This window comes from Eschrichtius robustus, chromosome 12 (assembly GCF_028021215.1).
Source record: "Eschrichtius robustus isolate mEscRob2 chromosome 12, mEscRob2.pri, whole genome shotgun sequence".
Classification (NCBI taxonomy): domain Eukaryota; kingdom Metazoa; phylum Chordata; class Mammalia; order Artiodactyla; family Eschrichtiidae; genus Eschrichtius; species Eschrichtius robustus.
The window spans coordinates 31235167-31252374 of record NC_090835.1 but is presented as its reverse complement, the minus strand read 5'-3'; the positions used below and the strand labels follow the sequence as shown (position 1 = coordinate 31252374).

Sequence of the window (17208 nt, the reverse complement as noted above, 5' to 3'; positions counted from 1 at the left end):
CATTATCACAAAGCTTTCTCCCTGTGTTTTCCTCTAGGAGTTTTATGTTTTTAGGTCTTAGGTTTAGGTCTTTAATCCAATTTTGAGTTAATTTTTGCATACAGTGTAAGGTAGGGGTCCAGCTTCATTCTTTTGCATGTAGATATCCAGTTTTACCAGCACCATTTATTGAAGAAACTGTCCTTTTCCCACTGTGTGCTTTTGGCATGAGGGTTAATTTCTGGGCTCTCTGTTTGTTCCATTGGTCTGTGTATCTGTCTTTATTGCCAGTATCACACTGTTTTCTGTAGCTTTGTAGTACATTTTGAAATCAGGGAGCGTGAGGCCTCCAGTTTCCATCTTCTTTTTCAGGATTATTTTGGCAATTTGCGGTTCCTTGAGAATAACTTTAAATACTTGAAACATACATCATGCTTATTTATGTGTTAGTTTTATATATTTATTGCTAAAGCATGCTAATGAGGTGAGTGTGTTTGGGGATACCAAAAGTGGCCAGGATAGGAGTCAAGTGGACAGCTTGTAACTGATTTCATTCCAGGTGTCCTCTTCCTTGACTAGCAACTGTTTTTCATTCAAACTGGGACTTGAGAGACTCTCCAGCTATTTTACTCAATAGATTATGTACTTTCTCTTCTTTCAGATCCCCACAAAGTTAAAAGAGGCATTGAGAATTGCCAAAGAATGTATAGAAAAGAGGCTAATTGAAGAACAGAAACAGGTAAATTGCTAATAGTTCCTCATTGCTTTTTGATCTTTTAGTGTCCCCATCCTCTGCTGTGGTGATCACAGTGATTTACTTGTAACTGAGTGTTCATTCCATAAACAGTTCTTGCATACTTGCTCTGGACCAGGCTCCATGTTCAATGCTGCGAGATAGCCGAGTACTTCACAGTCCTACCCTCAAGGAGCTCAGCCTGTGGGGGAAACAGACATGTCCACAAAGAGCGGTCATCCTTTATGATCAGGACAGAGTGGGCGGTGGTGGGGCATACATGCTCCATGCTCTAAAGGTGCTGGGGACCACACTCATTTTCCGTAAGAGAGAGAAAGGCAGGAAGGAACTCGGGGAGAGAGAAAGGTCTTCATCTGCTGGCACACTCTTCTCCCAGACATCCAGACCCAAGCTTGGAGGCAGACAGGCTGAGCAAGGAAAGATTTTTCATCCAAATGATTTGATTTGGCAAAACATGTTAGAGATTTTCATTAGTGTAGGATATGCTTACAGTTGTGGTGAATTGTGGTCTCTTAAAGATCCACCAGCATCGAAGACTGACGAGAGCTCAGTCTCACCATGGATCCGAAGAAGAAAGAAAAAAGAGGAAGATCTTAGCTCGAAAGGTAAGTCTGGTGTCTCTCTGAATTCTTTCTTGCGAATTCCTGACTACATGTGAAGAAAGTTCTAGGTTAATGGTGCCCATTTAGTTAATGACAGATTCTGTGCTTTATCTCCATGAAAGCTAAAACCATTTCCAGATGACTGGTTTGCAGCTTCTGAAAGAAAAGCCATATAATAGCAGCAGAGAAATGGACCATAGAGTTTCCTGGCTTGCTGGGCTGATTATGGCCTTAATGTAATTGCGGGGAATGACTGGCCTGAGAGAGTAAACTCAGCATTCTTGGTTTTATTTCTCCCTTTAGTTTTGGCTTGTGGCTTCTTCACTGTATTAAGTTATGAGGCCAAATATGACTGTGTGTAGCTAGTTTAACTATGCCTGGAAAATGTTTTTATTCTGGTATGTGTATTCTTTGCTTTTCCCCCTCTATGTTTTATTTTTAAAGAAGTCAAAACGATCTGCTGTTGAAAATAGTGAAGAGCATTCAGCAAAATACAGCAACTCCAATAATTCAGGTAACTGGTTATAGGTTGTAGCGGGGCCCAGGTCCCAAAGGTTAGGACCAGGAGTCAAGGGTTCTTGGGTTTTCCTGGGCAGTGTGGTGACCAGTGCAGAGAACAAAAGAACTCTGTCCCCGGGGAAGGATTGCCACAGCATTCAGAGGCTCACAGGACTCAAGTGCTAAAAGGCACCTCAGAGCTCACTGGGTATCCAGCCTCCTCACTGATGGCAGCATCAGCCCTGGAAGAAAAACCCACGCAACTTACAATGCAAGGCATCCTGTTTATCAGCAGAGTCTATAGGAACTGAAATGGCCCTAAATCCTGCCCTCTGCTTGGTCCCCACGTGGCAGAAGGATATGCCCTCCTGCATCAAGGAAAGGCCTCTATAGTGTGTGGGGATCGCAAAAAGCAACATTCCAGAAGGGCCAAGATGGCACAGAGTGCAGTGTCATGAGTTGGCCATCCTTGCTGTCACTCCTGGATGCCCCTTGCCCAGCCCTGCTGGCTTTGGGCCTTAATGTCCCCATCTTTGGAAATCAGATCAAGTGATCCCTTGGGACCTTCTAGTTCTTCTGCCTTATGGTCTGTGAAGTAGAGTTCCACATAGAGAAGGGAAGGTTTCATCCTAACAGGGGCAGCTTTGGTTTAGCCCTGGAGGGCCAAAGGAAGGGGAGGGTTTTTTTAGGTTGAGGGGTAGCTGCATATACTTCCAGGCAGGATAAGGACCAAGTAGAGATGGAGAAGTTGAAGATGCAAAAGAGAGAGTGATTGTTGGGGGGAGTGAGGGGGCTGGGGGTCAAAGGGTTAGCATCAAGAGCCCAGCTGTCAGTCTCTTGGAGGAAACCCATCCATCCCTTCCTGGTGTCAGGAGCCAGGAGGGGTAGGTGAAGAGTTAGGGGTGTTTAAAAGTGGAAGGAAGGGAGGAAATTGAGGGTGTTCACAGCTCATGCCTTCTCAGGTCTTCTCAGGGAAGTCAGTGAGGAAGACATCTGCCAGGGGCAAGAGAAGAAGAAGTGAGGGGTTCGCAAGACCTGAAGGCTGGTCTAGCCATAGCCAGAGAATGCAGGCAGTGTGGGTAGAGCTGAAATTGGAAGAGTTGGGATGGAAGAAGATCATAGACTCCAGAGGGAGGGTGGGAATCATGCCAGCACCACTGCTTGGAGAGCCAAGCCAGAGACGGGCTCTGGAGGGAAGAGCTAGGAGGGAAGAGAAGGAGGGGAGGCTCCAGGCCCTGAAGGTCCCTGTGAGGACCAAGGCAGGCTCCTTGGGGATGGAGGCTGGGAAAGGAGAAGGGGCTGGAGGCTGTTGTGGCCGGCGGGTAATTTCAGAGTTGGAGGTCTGTTTTCTCCATGGTTGATGGGATGGACATGGGCCAGTCATTGTCATCACTAGGCTGAGACTCGTGTCTCCAACTAGCCTGTCACCCTGGCAGGCACTCTGTCCAGCATCTACTTCTTTATAAAGCAGAGAAAGCCTGGCTTGGTGTACTCCACCTTCCTGAGGCCCTGCCTGCCTGCAAGCCTCTTTGCCAGATGCAGCTGGATGGGACGCCAAGGACTCCCAGACACCACCTCAAGGAGTTTAGGAAAGCAAAGTAGCAGTTGATAGAAATGTATAGATCATCTCCAGACCCCACTGGAATCACAAATTCAAACATTCTCCCCCTTCAAATCTGTGTTAGCACTACCAGCAGTATGATATCAGGATGGGTTGACTTTCACCACCTTTTTCAGTGAAACGCCTCTCCCTTTTATCGGGAGGCGAGAGGAGATTGCAGATAGTGGAAGGGTATTCAGCTGGAGGGAGGTGTGGTTTCATTAGGACATTCTCCTCGTGCTCAGTGTCCGTGCTGTGCCCCCCACGTCCTGTGGGTGTGCGTGAGGTGGTGGGAGGCTGCCCCAGGACAGCTAGTGGCTTCTCAGGGGCATGGCCTCAGCCCCCCAGGAGCTTTGGTAACCCCATGATAGGACCGCCATGTGGGGGAGGGGGCTTATGTGGGAGCTTCCATCTGCTCATTGGGCTACTTCCGTGTCAAGCCAGGAGGATGTATTCTGGGGATTTCTGAGCAATGGAGGAGATACTGGGAATTTGGCAATATTTGAACTATGAAAAGGTTACTAGGTCCAGAAAAAGCATGCAACGTGCGGGAATATGCACATTATTTTAATGTAAATAATGGTATTTACTGAATTTCAGGTAAGAAAAGGCCTGGGAAATCCACACACTGAGTAGGCTGATCCTAATCAATTGAATATGCCTACTGGTAAAATGGAACTTCCACAGAGAGTATTCCTTGGGTGGATGTTGTGGGGAACTCTCGCTTCTTTTGGAGAGGCCTCCACCAGATTGCTCTACACCTCTCTGTCACCTCTACTGCTGTGGCACTGTCATTTGTCCTTCATTACCCAAGGACAGACGTTGGGTCAGGAAGAGACACTGCAGCCAGTTGCATAAGCCATTGGATTGCACAAAGTTGGTTTCAAACCAGGCAGGCTGTGGGGAGCAGTGGGAGGCAACGAGACCTGGGGAAGGAAGCGGGCTGGACACCTGTGGTCAGGGGTCCCGTCCCTGAATTCTCTGCCCCACCTCGCTTTTTCCCACAAGGCTCACACACTCAGCCAAGGGCAGATTCTCAGACAGTGGTGGGTGCCGGCTCTGGCCAAGCTCCAGATGTCTTCCTTTGGTCCCCATGAGGGTTTCTCTGTGTTTTCTCTCAGCAGGATCTGGGGCCAGCTCACCTCTCACATCCCCGTCATCGCCGACTCCACCCTCCACAGCAGGTTAGTGAGGAGGCAGAGTAACCTGCCTTCCTCCCCTTCTGCACCAGCCGGGGAGAAGGGTGGGGCTTTCTCTTCTCACCTTGGCCCAAACATTTCAGGGGTCAGAGGGGACCAGCCTCCTCCAGAGAAACCGGTGGGAGTGCAGATTAGCAGTGTCACTTGGGAGAGACGAGGGTCCAGGTCTCTAAAGTCGGATTTCACAGGTAGCGGGATGGTCGGCTTCAGGGCTGCTCACCGCCCCCACCTCCAGCTTGCTCTCTCTGCTGAAAAACCTCCCTCACGCAGGCTCCTCAGATCACAGCCTGTCTGGGTACGCGCTCAGCTGAACAAAACAATCGCGCTGCTGCCCAGGGGCCCGGTCCTGCCAGGGCTCTCTCTTCAGGGAGCCCAGCCACAGTGTCGGCTTTGTCACAGAGCACAGCTGGTGAAATGCCTGGGTATGGGAGTGAACTACCCACCGAGCTTCTGATTTCCTGATAACTATTTGTGCTTTATTCTGCTCTGCATTTCATCACCTGAATATTTTTCTGTGGCTAGCTAGCCTTTTGTTTTGCCTTTGTGACTTAAATCAGATAGATACTGGGAGTTTTGTTTGAAAAATGTAAAAAGAGTTTATTTCAGGGAATACTTATAAAAATTATCTCTAATTCTGTGGAGTGGCCTCATAATGCTATCTTTCTACTTTTTTTTTGAACTAGTATCTCTCTCCTAACCATTTTGCAAGCCTCATAAAAACACACTGGGGCACCAGTATCTCCTTTCACTTCTTAACTGAACCAGATGTTCTGGATGTCAGCGAAGTCGGTTCTGCCACTCAGAACTTGTTGGCTGGCTGTGCTTGGAAGAGCTGCTGCAGCTGTCTGGAGGGAGAGTCATGGGCTGGGGTTGATTTATGAGTTGATGACACCATATTCATTAAGGCTTAAAGTGGTGCCCAGGAGCTACCAAGAGCATTACCCAACAGCTCTCAAATGCTTCCAACTGACCTTCCAAAAAAACCCCCCAAAACAACAGTCAAATGTAAGGGGACTGGTTTGAAGGCCTCGCATCTGTCTGGTGGGTGCCTCTCCTTGCTGGCCGAGCCTGGTTACTGGTAGTTTGCTGTCGAGTGTTCTGGGCCCAGGGCCTGTTTTAATAGCAAAGTACCTGGCTGTTGGGGGATAATATTCTATTTCCTGTCTGACTTTGTCAGCAGATTTTACAAGAAAGCTTCCAAATATTGATCAACATAGAAAATAGACTTCTCTGCCTTTTGTAGAGGTGACCTGTATAGGCCGATCAGAAATTTCGGGGGAGCCACTGCCCAGATCATGCTGAGGCATTTTCTAGAAGATAGGATATTAATTTCACACCACTTAGACATATTAAGGAAACTGGAGAGAATTAATAGTGAGAATCCATGAAGCCTCCTTTAACAAATTAGGTGTCTCTCCGGTAGCTCAGAGCACCTTGCTGGGTGCATTGGAGGTGGGAAGTTACCTGCCAGTGCTCATTTTTAAACGCCTTGGAGAATTCAGTCTATATGGATTATTTTTGATGAATCCTCTAATTGACCTGAGTTCTCAGTGGGAGGATTCTCATACAGTAGCAGGTTTGCATGAGATGAGGTAACTTTTAGAAGAAGAAGAAAAAGAGGAATCTTTTGTAATTAGACTCAAGGTTGGAAAAAACTTCATCTGAGGCAAGAGGGAGCAGTTGGGTGGATAGTTCCCTATCCTGAAGGGGAGTTGTAAAGATTCAGAGGGAAACATATGTGAGGCCACAGGCACGATGCCTGGCAGAAATGGGAGGTTCCCAGCAAGTATTGGCTCCCTCTTTTCCTTTATGTCCTTTAATGTTTTATTGATGAAATGATTGATTCAGCCCCAGAGACTGTACTCTGACCTCTGCTGATTATTTATTGTAATGCGTCTCATAAAAATAATAGCTAGTATTTGCCTATCAACCTAGCATTTCAGGCCCTAAGCGAGCCACCCATGGTGAGTTTATTCATTCAGCTACTGGAGATGCATTTATTGAGAGCTGCTGTGTGCCCAGCACTGTGCTAAGCGCTGGGTCACAGAGATGAGCAGGCAGACAAGGCCCCAGCTGAGGTGGCCTCACATTGCCAGCACCTCTCAGGAGCTCCAAAATGATAGATACAGTTCAAGCAAGTGCTTTCCTTGGGCTCCACCCGTGGTAATTTTTTTCTCCCAGTAGTTCCCCTTCTTAAATAGAGAATCTCCACCTGAAAAAACTAGTCCACCAACAAAGTGACATCTCGAGCTTCTGTTCTGTACAAGGCATCAGGGAGCTACAAACAGGTGATAGTCTCATGCTACCGTACCCATGCGAGATGCTCAGTAAATCCTTATGGGTGGATTTGCTTGGACTTGGTCTGCCTTCAGGGTCTCTGCTGGGTGAGGGCAAGGCTCTCAGCCTACGGGTGGCAACTTCTGGCTTGGAAGCCCTTGCTTAGACTGGTTCTTTTCCTTCCAGGACAGGAGGCCAGGCTCCTCATTGGGCTCATCTATGTTGCCGCCTCTCTGCATGCTGCCTGTCTTACTGCTGGAATCACATTTACTCCAATTTATGTCTTTACTTCTAGGCCACATTTATGGTTTATCTGGGAACTAAGTCAAGCATAGTGTCTTCCAGCTTTATGATAAAATGCAATTTTCTCAAGAAATGAAGGAAAATTCTTCATTTTCAAGGGCTAGTTTAGAAAAGGAATTCCTGCTAAAGGTAGCATCTCAAACACAACTCGATCTGGGAGCCCTTGGGAACTACACCTTGGGCTGCGGAACCTGAACTTGAGGATCACCACTCGCTAGTTCCGGGACCTTGGAGAAGATACTTGACCTCCCTGGGCTTCAGGTTTTGAAACCGAGTGAGGCCCTGTGGGGCTCCCGGGCACGGAGGCCCTTTTGTCCCCTGTTTCTTGTAGGCAAGACTCCAGGCTCCATGACCTTCCCTGAGTTCCAAAGGGCAGATTGGAAGAGTTGCTAATCACGGGAGGAGCAGCCAGGAAACCACCTGAGATGAGATTAAGGAAGTGAAAGTCCTGCACACGCCCTAATCTTGTCAGAGACTCCACCCTTGGACCTGTTGTTATCAAACCCTTCATCAGATCCTCTGGGGTGGGGACACATAGTTTCTCCAGGCAGGAGCCTGCTGTGTCCCCGTTTGCCTGGCAGAGTAATAAAGCTATCCTTTTCTACTTCACCCAAAACTCTGTCCCCGAGATTTGATTTGGCAGTGGTGTACAGAGAGGCTGAGCTTTCGGCATCAGTTTCCCATTTGTAAAGGAGGATAATAACAGTGCCTGCCTAGTGGGTTTATTACGAGGATCCAGAGAGTTCCATGCCCATGGAGTTAGAACAGCACCTGATACACAGTAAGCCCTCAGGACACTGTTAGTTACTGAGAGACCTTGAGTGAGTCACTTTCCGTGCCTGGGTTTGGGTTATGTCCTCTGTAGAAGGCAAAAGCGTGGGGGTCAGAGGAGACTATCTCACAGTTCTAATCAAGCATCCTCTAAACCCACTGTGGACCCCGCCCTTTGGCAGTTTGTTCAGTAGTAGATCAACTGAGGCAAGTTCAGTTTGACAGCATTGCCTTTCTTCCTGAAAGTATCAATTTTAAGCACATTCGTGGTAGCTGAGGGTGGTCTTCAGCTCAGTTGCTTTCGGGACGGGGCAGAAGTGACAGATGTTTCTAAGCGAAGGGGTCTTACTCTCATGAGCCCTTTCCAGCATTTGTGTAAGGACTGGGGCCTCTCCTGTTTCTTACTGCACTTCCCTGCCGTGGGCCTCTTCTTGAAATCCTTACCAAATTGATGGGAGAAATATTTCCTTAAGTCTGCTGGCAATTCCATCAGGTAGGGTGGGATTCTCTAAAACTCTTTTTTTTTTTTTTTTTTCCAGTGAGAACATTCCTAGCACTTTCTTTTTCTGCGAAAGTTTCTGTTTCCTGCCTCTAGAAGATCATTCTTTCAAGAACTTTAAAATACTTTATCTTGACTTATGTCATGGTCAGTGTCACCAACTAGTGTTTACACTCTGTATTCATGGAGCTGAGTGGTTTAGACGGGCCTAATTTACACACTGATACTTGCTCCTACCCTCCCTTTGGGAGGAGACAGACCTGTTGCCTTGCCATTGTGTGTGTGTGTGTGTGTGTGTTTAAACAAAAGATTTGCAGAAGAGTATTTGGGGAAAGCTTAGTAAGCAGGGGACCCAAATTATTACTGTTGTTGTTGTTAATAATTGTGTTTAACATCTTTTGAGTGCTTCTTCTGTGTTAGGCACTGTTCTAAGTGATTTATAGTTACTGTTTTATTTAATCCTCATGAATACCTCCCTATCCAATGAGCAGGGATTATACTTACAGCTCCATTTTACAGACAAAGAAATTGAGGCACTAGTGGCGTTAAAGGACTTTGACCAAGGTCACACAAGTGGGGGATACTAGAGCCAAGACTTAAACTTGGTTCTGTCTTTGCTCATCTCCTTGATTTCTCCTGAGCGCCTGCTGCCTCAGGTGCACTACAGGGCCTGTGCTGCTAAACGCTCTGCTTGGCTGGCGTGAAAAGAGCTCCAAAAGAACAGTTAGAAACCCCCGGCTTGGGTCGTAGCGCCACCACTTTCCAGGTGGCCTTGGGCAAGTAATTTCCATACTTTGAAGCTGTCTTTTAAGAGAATGTATGGTCTTTATGAGGTAGATAATGTACACAACAGGGCTTTATTATAAGCAGTAAAGTACTGTCAAGTATAAGCTATGAATGCCTTGCAAGAGAATTCTAGCCCTTCTTGCTTGAAGTTTATCATTTTAAGCAATACTTTTGAAGAGAGAGCTGGCGGTTTGTAGAAACCCAGCCTGTGAGCATGACTGTAGAGAGAGGGAAGTTTCATATCTGGAGAGCTGGAGGAGGGAAAACAGGGCCTTGTGGGCACAGAGTGACTGAGAACTTGAATAACAGGAAGGAGGGTTAAGAATCAATAAGGCGCAAACTATGATGCATAAAATAAGCTACCAGGACATATTGTACAACACAGGGAATATAGCCAATATTTTATAATAACTATAAATGGATTATAACCTTTAAAAATTGTGAATCACTATATTGTGCACCTGTAACTTATATAATATTATATAATATTGTATATAATATTGTACATCAACTATACTTAAGTAAAAAAAAAAAAAAAATTACAAAGAAAAGGAATAAGTAAGGCACAAGAAGAGATGAATTCATTTAGAATGTTGGAGCTTCCAGAATTTATCTAGCCAGGTCAAAGTCTGAAACCCATTCTAGGCTCAAAATCAATGGCTCTGGCCCTAAGAGCTGCCTCTTTTTCTCAAAACTACACAAACACAAAGCAGTTTCCATCTTTAGGATACACAGGCCTGCCCTGTAGCGCTTCTCCGAACAGTGTGGTGGTTCTGCTCTCCTGCCGGCTCACAGCCTTCCTGCCCGCTTCCAAGCCCAAGTGTGTGAGCTCCTCCCCAGGGTACTCAGCTGCTAGGGGTGGGGCGGGGCAGCCAGTATCCCCAGCATCCTCCCAGAGCCCTCCCCCAGGTCAGCAGTGGTCAGCCTGCCCTGCCCCACGTGGGCCTCGCTGAAGGGATTCTCCTCTGGGCAGTGGGGCACATAGGTTTGGAACGCTGGGATTCACCGTCAGGGAAAGGGTTATCTTTCACAATTAACCTGGAATCCAGTCAGTTAAAAAGAAGATAGGAAGAAATGTTTGCCTTTTTTTTTTTGGGCTGCGCCTTGGGCCTTGTGAGATCTTAGTTCCCCAAACTGGCCCGGCAGTGAAAGCACTGAGTCCTAACTGCTGGACCGCCAGGGAATTCCCACCTTTTTTTTTTTTTTTGAATGGTTTTCTAGCCTTAGGTAAGCTAATGCTGCTCACTGCCCTGTCCAGCCTCTGGAGCCCGCCGCCTTCAGGGGAGAGGCCCCATGCTCCTGCCCGGGGGCCCCCCCCTAGACTTCCCTGGCTCTTGCTCTTCCCAGCTTTAAAAAGACAGATCTCTATTTTAGACCATAGAAGACTTGCTTGGGGAAGTGATGTTCTAATTTCTCTCCCCTCTTGATAAACTGTCCTTACTTAGTACACTAGGTACGCTCCCAGTACCCATTCTGCTTTTCAGGGGAGGTAAAACCGTGATGGGTCTTCTTAAATGAGTGCTGTGCTTGTAAATAACTAAAAATATCTCAGAAGAAAGAAAAAAAAAAAAAAAAAGAATGAAGAGGAAAGTGACTCATTAGTTACTCTGTTAGCGTGTTTGCCATGTTCTAAAAGGGTCACAGTCATGTTTACACACCGGTGCTTCTTGTGGTTAACTTAAGTGTATCCTAGTTTGGCAGTGAGAATGATCAGCATGTGATTCAGACTAATATTTTACTGTCTCTTACTATTTGATTAAATGACACTAAAATCTGAATAATGACTTGTGTCCTCTCTCTCCCTCTCTCTCTTTGCTGTTTTCAGTAGAGCATGCACCATTTTGAACGTGAATTTTCGGTAAAGTAAGCTATACTGATTTTTCTAACTTTAAAGATGCTCTGTTTCTGTATCTGAAATGGGACCCAGTGTGTCTAGCTCACTGAAGTGATGAGCAAATGGGAAAGCAGATTCGAGACGATTTCCTTATCTGAATATTTAAATGAAATACAGCATCTTTAAAAAGCACCCAAGTGACTTCATTTACATTCATTTCATTTTCATCATGACCTTCAAAATCTTCATTCTCACTCTGATTTTAGTTTTAAAATAGAGCTCTAAAACCTGTAAATCAACTGCATGGCATTTTGGTGTCTTTTAACTTTGGAAACCAGCACCTCACAGTCCTGTTGCTGCAAACGTGTCGGTTCCTTGTTCCTCTGACAAAGGGGAAAAGGCGCTGGGCAGTTGCGTTCTTGGTCACAGGGAAGCAACTTACGGCTTGTATAACTGACAATAGGGAAAAACAGTTCTTTTTTAAGCATCCTTAACAATACTTGAGTTGGGACATGAGTACAGCCTCTGCATCTTTCTGAGCTAAGAGGCCAAGGCGGTTACAGAGAGCTGGGGCCTGCCTGCTTCCAGGGGTCGCTGCCCTCCACTCCCCCTCGAGGGTAGCTGGTAGGTGTGGTGTTGGTCTGGCGGCCATGTGGCCTCCCCTGATGTGTGTGGAGACCACAAAGGAACCCAGACCGCAGACACTAGTAGACTGCCCACTGTCAGAGTTGGCCCAAGGCAAGGGGACCCTCAAACGTCCTTTTGACGGGGCTGGGGAGGATGTTTCTGGCAAGACATTCCTACCCAGATCTAATCTATGCTCTTGCTGCAACAGTCTGTGGCCTGTTCCAGGGCCTCCGCTGGATTTCCAGGCTAGGCTTCCATCTGGGGTTCTGGGGAGGGTGGAGTAGTTGGCTCTTGGGGTTTTTGTCTAAGAGAAGGTAAGATCAGAGAGATCAGGGCTGACCTGGTGATCACTGTAGGTAAGCTGTTTCGGAGCATCCCTCATCCTGGGGTGTTGCAGGCCAATGTTCTTCAAAGCTGGGTGAATTCATTTGGCAATCAGTCTGACACGGAATCTGGTTTTGTCTGCGGCCTGGGGATGAGGGTGATAGGAGGCCTCTGGGGGGGGGGGGCGCCCCCTCATATTTGGGGAGTGGGGCGCCCAGGCATTAGGCAGTTGTTCCCAGGTTTGCTCCAGGCCAAAGAGCCAACTCCGAATTTGGCCCCTTGTTAACATTCCCCCCTCCCACATCATTACCAACGTGTTGTAGCTTAAGCTCCAGTGAACCTTTAAAGGAATTTTGTGGACGACAGAAGAGGCAAAAAGGAAAAGCTTAAAAAAAAAAAAAAAATCGATGGGGCCTGTAATCAGAGACTGTGAGTCCCTGGGTCTGTGTTCTTGCCTTCTCCAGTGTTGACCTTCAGACCTGGACCTCCTCTCCCCTTCCAGAGGGTTCTGAGCTGCTCCTGGCCCTAATCATACATATCAGGATCTGCCCTAGTTGTTGCAGGCCCAATGAGGAAAGGTGGACCTCGTGGGACATCGTGCCCTTTACGACTGGTTGGGCCCTCTGTGAGGGAACCGCAGGTGACCTGCTCTTTCCTCTTGGATGGGCATAGTCTCCTTTCTCACAGCCCTCAGCATCCTATTATAGGCACAGGCTACCCTGTGGCACTTTGGACAGTGTATTTATTTATTTATGCTGCCTACATATTCAAAGCGATTCATTCAGACAGTTTCAGCCTTTACTTGGAAGATGAAGATCTATTTACGGAATACCACCCCCCAATTTCCAAACTCTCTGGTAGTGAATTTGCACTTTTAATTTTGAGTGCCTAGTAATGAGGCCAAAGTCAAGGGATGGTTCCTCATGAGGGCCAAGCAGTTTAGTTCTGTGCCAAGATAGCAGCCTGTACCCAAGTCCAGTGCCTGAGGCCCATCTCTAGTCTCCGAGAATCCTGGGCTAGAAGACTTGCAGTCTCTGGATGGCCAATTCCATGCCTTTAGTGGAACAAAGTGCTAGTGCAGCCCTGTCTTCTCGTCTGTAACCCGCACTGACTCTTCTGCCAGGGTCAAAGCACAAAGCTGGGAGGCAGACATGCTGGCACTCATTCGGGTACGTGTTGGGCCGTACATGTCAAGTCCAGATTCCGCTGCCCTTTTCTGGCCATTGGGTGAGAGTGCTGGGAAGGGGAGGGGGCAGCTGGGAGGGCATTGGCTCCCACTCAGTCCTCCGGGGCTCTGCAGTTGAGTTCCAAGAGGCTTCAGAGGCTGTCTCCCCTCCTCCTGGTATTTTACGGGTCACTTTCCAAGAACCCCCTTCAGAGGAATGCTTATGTCACACACTTACTCTCCCTGCTCTTTTCGTCTCAACAGTCATTTCAGGTTTGAAGTCCTTTTTTATCTCTGTAACCCTGTAACGTAAAGCCAGGAACATTTCCCCATAATCCACCTTGGCATAGAACATAATAGAACTTCATTCATTAGTTGTTATTGTCCAGAACCAGTGAAAATTACATTTTGTTCATTTGTCTGTATTTAATGTTTATTTGTATTGCTGTATTATTATTTGAGAATTCCAAGATTGCAGAGCATGAGTGTGTGCATCTGTGTGATTCTTTAATTTCAGCTGCCTTAGGTTTGGGTAAAGATGTAAAGGAAGGTAAGTGGTTTTCTATGAAATACAGTGCTTTAACCATTGCCTGTCACAGTTGGTAAAAAGGTTGCACTTACTGAAGTATTTTATGGATGATCCTGACCACTCATCCATATAAACTCAAGTAGCGGTTGGTATGTTTACCTAGTATCACCACAGCTCAGTAGCAGTTTGAGGGAGGTGGTAGGGGAGCCATCTAGCAGAATGTCTTCTGTGGTAGCACTGGGATGGGGTAGAGGGTAAGACTAGAAAGAGATGTGGAGTCACGGGGAGCTGCAAGGGTCACAGGAAATGGGGCAACTGTGACACAGGCAAGTTCTTTAAAGCAGGGCTTTTTTTTTTTTTTTTTTTGTGGCCATGCCACATGGCACGCGGGCTCTTAGTTGCGGCATGCAGGATCTTAGTTCCCCGGACCAGGGATCAAACCCACACCCCCTGCACTGGAAGCACGGAGTCTTAACCACTGGAGAGCCAGGAAAGTCCCAGCAGGGTTTTTTCTGTACCTAGTGTTTATTTTGTCCCAAGAGGACAATTCATTGATTCAGAACTATAAAATTCGAGCACCCAATGTTCGTGTTTCTGAAAGCTAAGGGAGGTTTCAGATACCTGTCCAGTTTCCTTCTCCTTGCCCACCAGGGTAGAGCTCGGCATTCCAGTCTCCCCTGACACTTCAGCAAAGATGTAGGGTTACGGCATTTCCCTCCTGTCCCTGGGTTGCGCCACAGTGGAAACACGGGTGCTTGAGGAAGATTCCTCCTTGAGAATACCATTGCTGGAGAGAGAAAGCCCTCTGCGCCTTGCTGTGCATTGCTAATATTAGCGTTTTATGTTTTTTTTCATGCAACCTAATAGGAAATGATTATTCAAGACAGATGCCCCTGGGGAGCCCATAACCCAGCAGACAATGGTTACTTGCCGAGAATCCTAAGTGATTTGTCATTTTATGTTAAATCACGTCCTTCAAATATTGTGTGTGTTGGAGCAGCTAAAGAACCGTTCATCCCTTACTAGTAATTGATATTACAGTAGCCCAGCTCTATGCATACAGATGTCTATCTTTAATTGCTAGCTCAGGAATAGGTGGAGCTGCCTGGAACCTGGAAAAAGTAGCTAATGGAACTTTTCTTTTGGGACCATGATTAAAGTTTGGAAGTGGAAGTAGAGCCTCATCTATGCAGAGAACGTCACTATGTATAGTTTCATGTAATCTGTGATATTTGTTCAGTCTTTTCTCACATGACTGTTACTTGGGAGAAATGGCCACTTTTTTTTTTTTAAAGATTGATTGATTGATTGATTGCTATGTTGGGTCTTCGTTTCTGTACTAGGGCTTTCTCTAGTAGCGGCAAGTGGGGACCACTCTTCATTGCGGTGCGCGGGCCTCTCACTATCGTGGGCTCTCTTGTGGAGCACAGGCTCCAGACACACAGGCTCAGCAGTTGTGGCTCACGGGCCTAGTTGCTCCGCGGCATGTGGGATCTTCCCAGACCAGGGCTCGAACCCGTGTCCCCTGCATTAGCAGGCAGATTCTCAACCACTGCGCCACCAGGGTAGCCCAGAAATGGCCACTTTTAATTAATTGCCCTTTAATGCTTCTACGTTTCAAGTATTTTAAAAAAATCACACAGTACAAGGTGTGTTGGCCCGTTTGAGGGAAAACATTTGCAGTCTCACCGAAGTCCTTTCTGCCCAGGACTGAGCAGTAGCACAGGTACTGGGCGTGTGGAGATACTGACTGTGCCCTTTCCTCCACAGGGATGTCCGCGTTACCCCCACCTCCTCCACCTGCGCCTCCGCCACCAGCAGCTCCCTTGCCTCCTGCGAGCACAGAGGCGCCCACACAGCTTCCGCCCCAGGCTGTGAATGGCGTGAGCCGAGGGGCCTTACTCAGCTCCATCCAGAATTTCCGAAAAGGAACTTTGAGGAAAGCCGAAACCTGTGATCATAGCGCTCCTAAGATCGGCTAAAGCTTTGTGTTTACACTTGGAGGGAAAAGTTGTTTTGTTTTTCCTTCCACCTCCAACCCCTAAAGTACCCTCTCTCTGGATGAATAATTGCTGAGCCAGTACAGTCACATACGACTTCGCAGATGCTCATGTAAGAGGCTTTTCAAGAGGGAAATAGTCTTCAAGTAGAATAAAGTCAGGCTGGCATTGCTGCCTTAAGAAACAGTTTGCTCCTTTGTTACTGTTGTAAAGGAGTCTTGCTCTTCCTCTAATGGTCATCTTTTGGTGGCAGCAGCGTATTGGAATCAATTATTTCCACCAACAGAAGGAAGTGGACAAAAAACAAAAACAATGACAATATACAGTCACAGCGGTGAACGGCCTTTGTGTTGCAATCCCTCGTATCCCATCAGACAGCTCCTAGAAATGCTCCTCTCATAGTTCATTTTTCTATTCTAAAGCATTTTCTGGTTATTTCTTAGATAACTCCCATTTTTGCTACCTTAATTTCATCCTAGACATTAACACTGTAGCCCAAAGCATAGTTATGTCGCTGAGAGTCAGAGAAGCAACTGAGTTCTTCATTTTCCCTTGAAGTAGAACCGGGAAAGTTCATAACAGTCTCTTAAGTTCAAACAGGAACTCCATTGTGGTTATAGAACTCAGGGCTGCTAAAGGAACTACTCTAGACTCTTAGTTCTTTTTAGTTAGTATGTATCGAACAGACAAAAAAATGTTGACATCAGAAAAAGCTCTTGCCAATTAGAGGATCTTCTTAATCCTCAGCAATTAAGTCAAGTTTGGCGTTTGTGGGGGTGGGTTATTATTACAACACAAGTACATCTGGCAAAATCAGTTCTGATTTTCCAAAGATTTATCCAAATATATCATCTTTTTAATGTTACTCATTTATTAGAAAGATCCTTTATCCTATGATTTGCTTAAACCCTTAAATAAATTGCACTTTAAAGGATTATAAATAATCCATCTAAAAATTCAAGTTACACACATCAGTGTTGGTTACTATGCAGAGAGAATGTCATTGTGTATAGTTTCATGTAATCTGTGATAAATGTTCAGCTGTATTTTTTATTAAAATAAACCATGTCTAGAAAATGTGTTGTTTGTAGCTTGGCTAGATATTTTAAATGGGAACTTTTTGTAGTAACTTGGGTAAATATAAAGAAAAGATTCACACAGTATTTCTAAAGTTTCCTCCCTACCTATTCTATCTCTATTTTCTTTTGTGTCGTATTTTCCCTCTTAATTAATAAGAGCTAACAATCCTGTCTTCCTGTTTTAATTAGGTACCACGTGTATGCTTCTATAACTAATTTAAATCTATCTTTTCTATCTTAGCTTCTGAAGAGGGCAGTGTATGGCAGAACGTGTGTTTGTTGGCAGTGGGAAAAATACCTGACACAGATTTTGGTTTAACTTTAAAGAGAACCTACTAGAATTAGGCATTTGAAGAGTCGGGGGGCAAGTTCCTATTTTAAG

General features: G+C 46.2%; 1 protein-coding gene across 9 annotated transcripts in view; it reads left to right on the top strand.

Annotated features, from left to right (window-relative positions):
- The window catches only part of PXK (PX domain containing serine/threonine kinase like), a 74345-nt gene extending 57540 nt beyond the window's left edge, over positions 1-16805 (top strand). For 3 of the 9 annotated variants that reach the window (XM_068559518.1, XM_068559516.1, XM_068559522.1), the window contains 5 exons: positions 641-718; positions 1252-1338; positions 1780-1849; positions 4555-4617; positions 15518-16804. In XM_068559518.1, coding sequence (XP_068415619.1) covers positions 641-718; positions 1252-1338; positions 1780-1849; positions 4555-4617; positions 15518-15729 — 510 coding nt within the window. In that variant the 3' untranslated portion in view covers positions 15730-16804. Of the gene's footprint in view, positions 1-640; positions 719-1251; positions 1339-1779; positions 1850-4554; positions 4618-7095; positions 8920-13735; positions 13773-15517 lie in introns of those variants that run through there. The other 6 variants (XM_068559519.1, XM_068559517.1, XM_068559524.1 and 3 more) reach the window with 5 other exon arrangements.
- Positions 16806-17208: the final 403 nt, after the last annotated feature.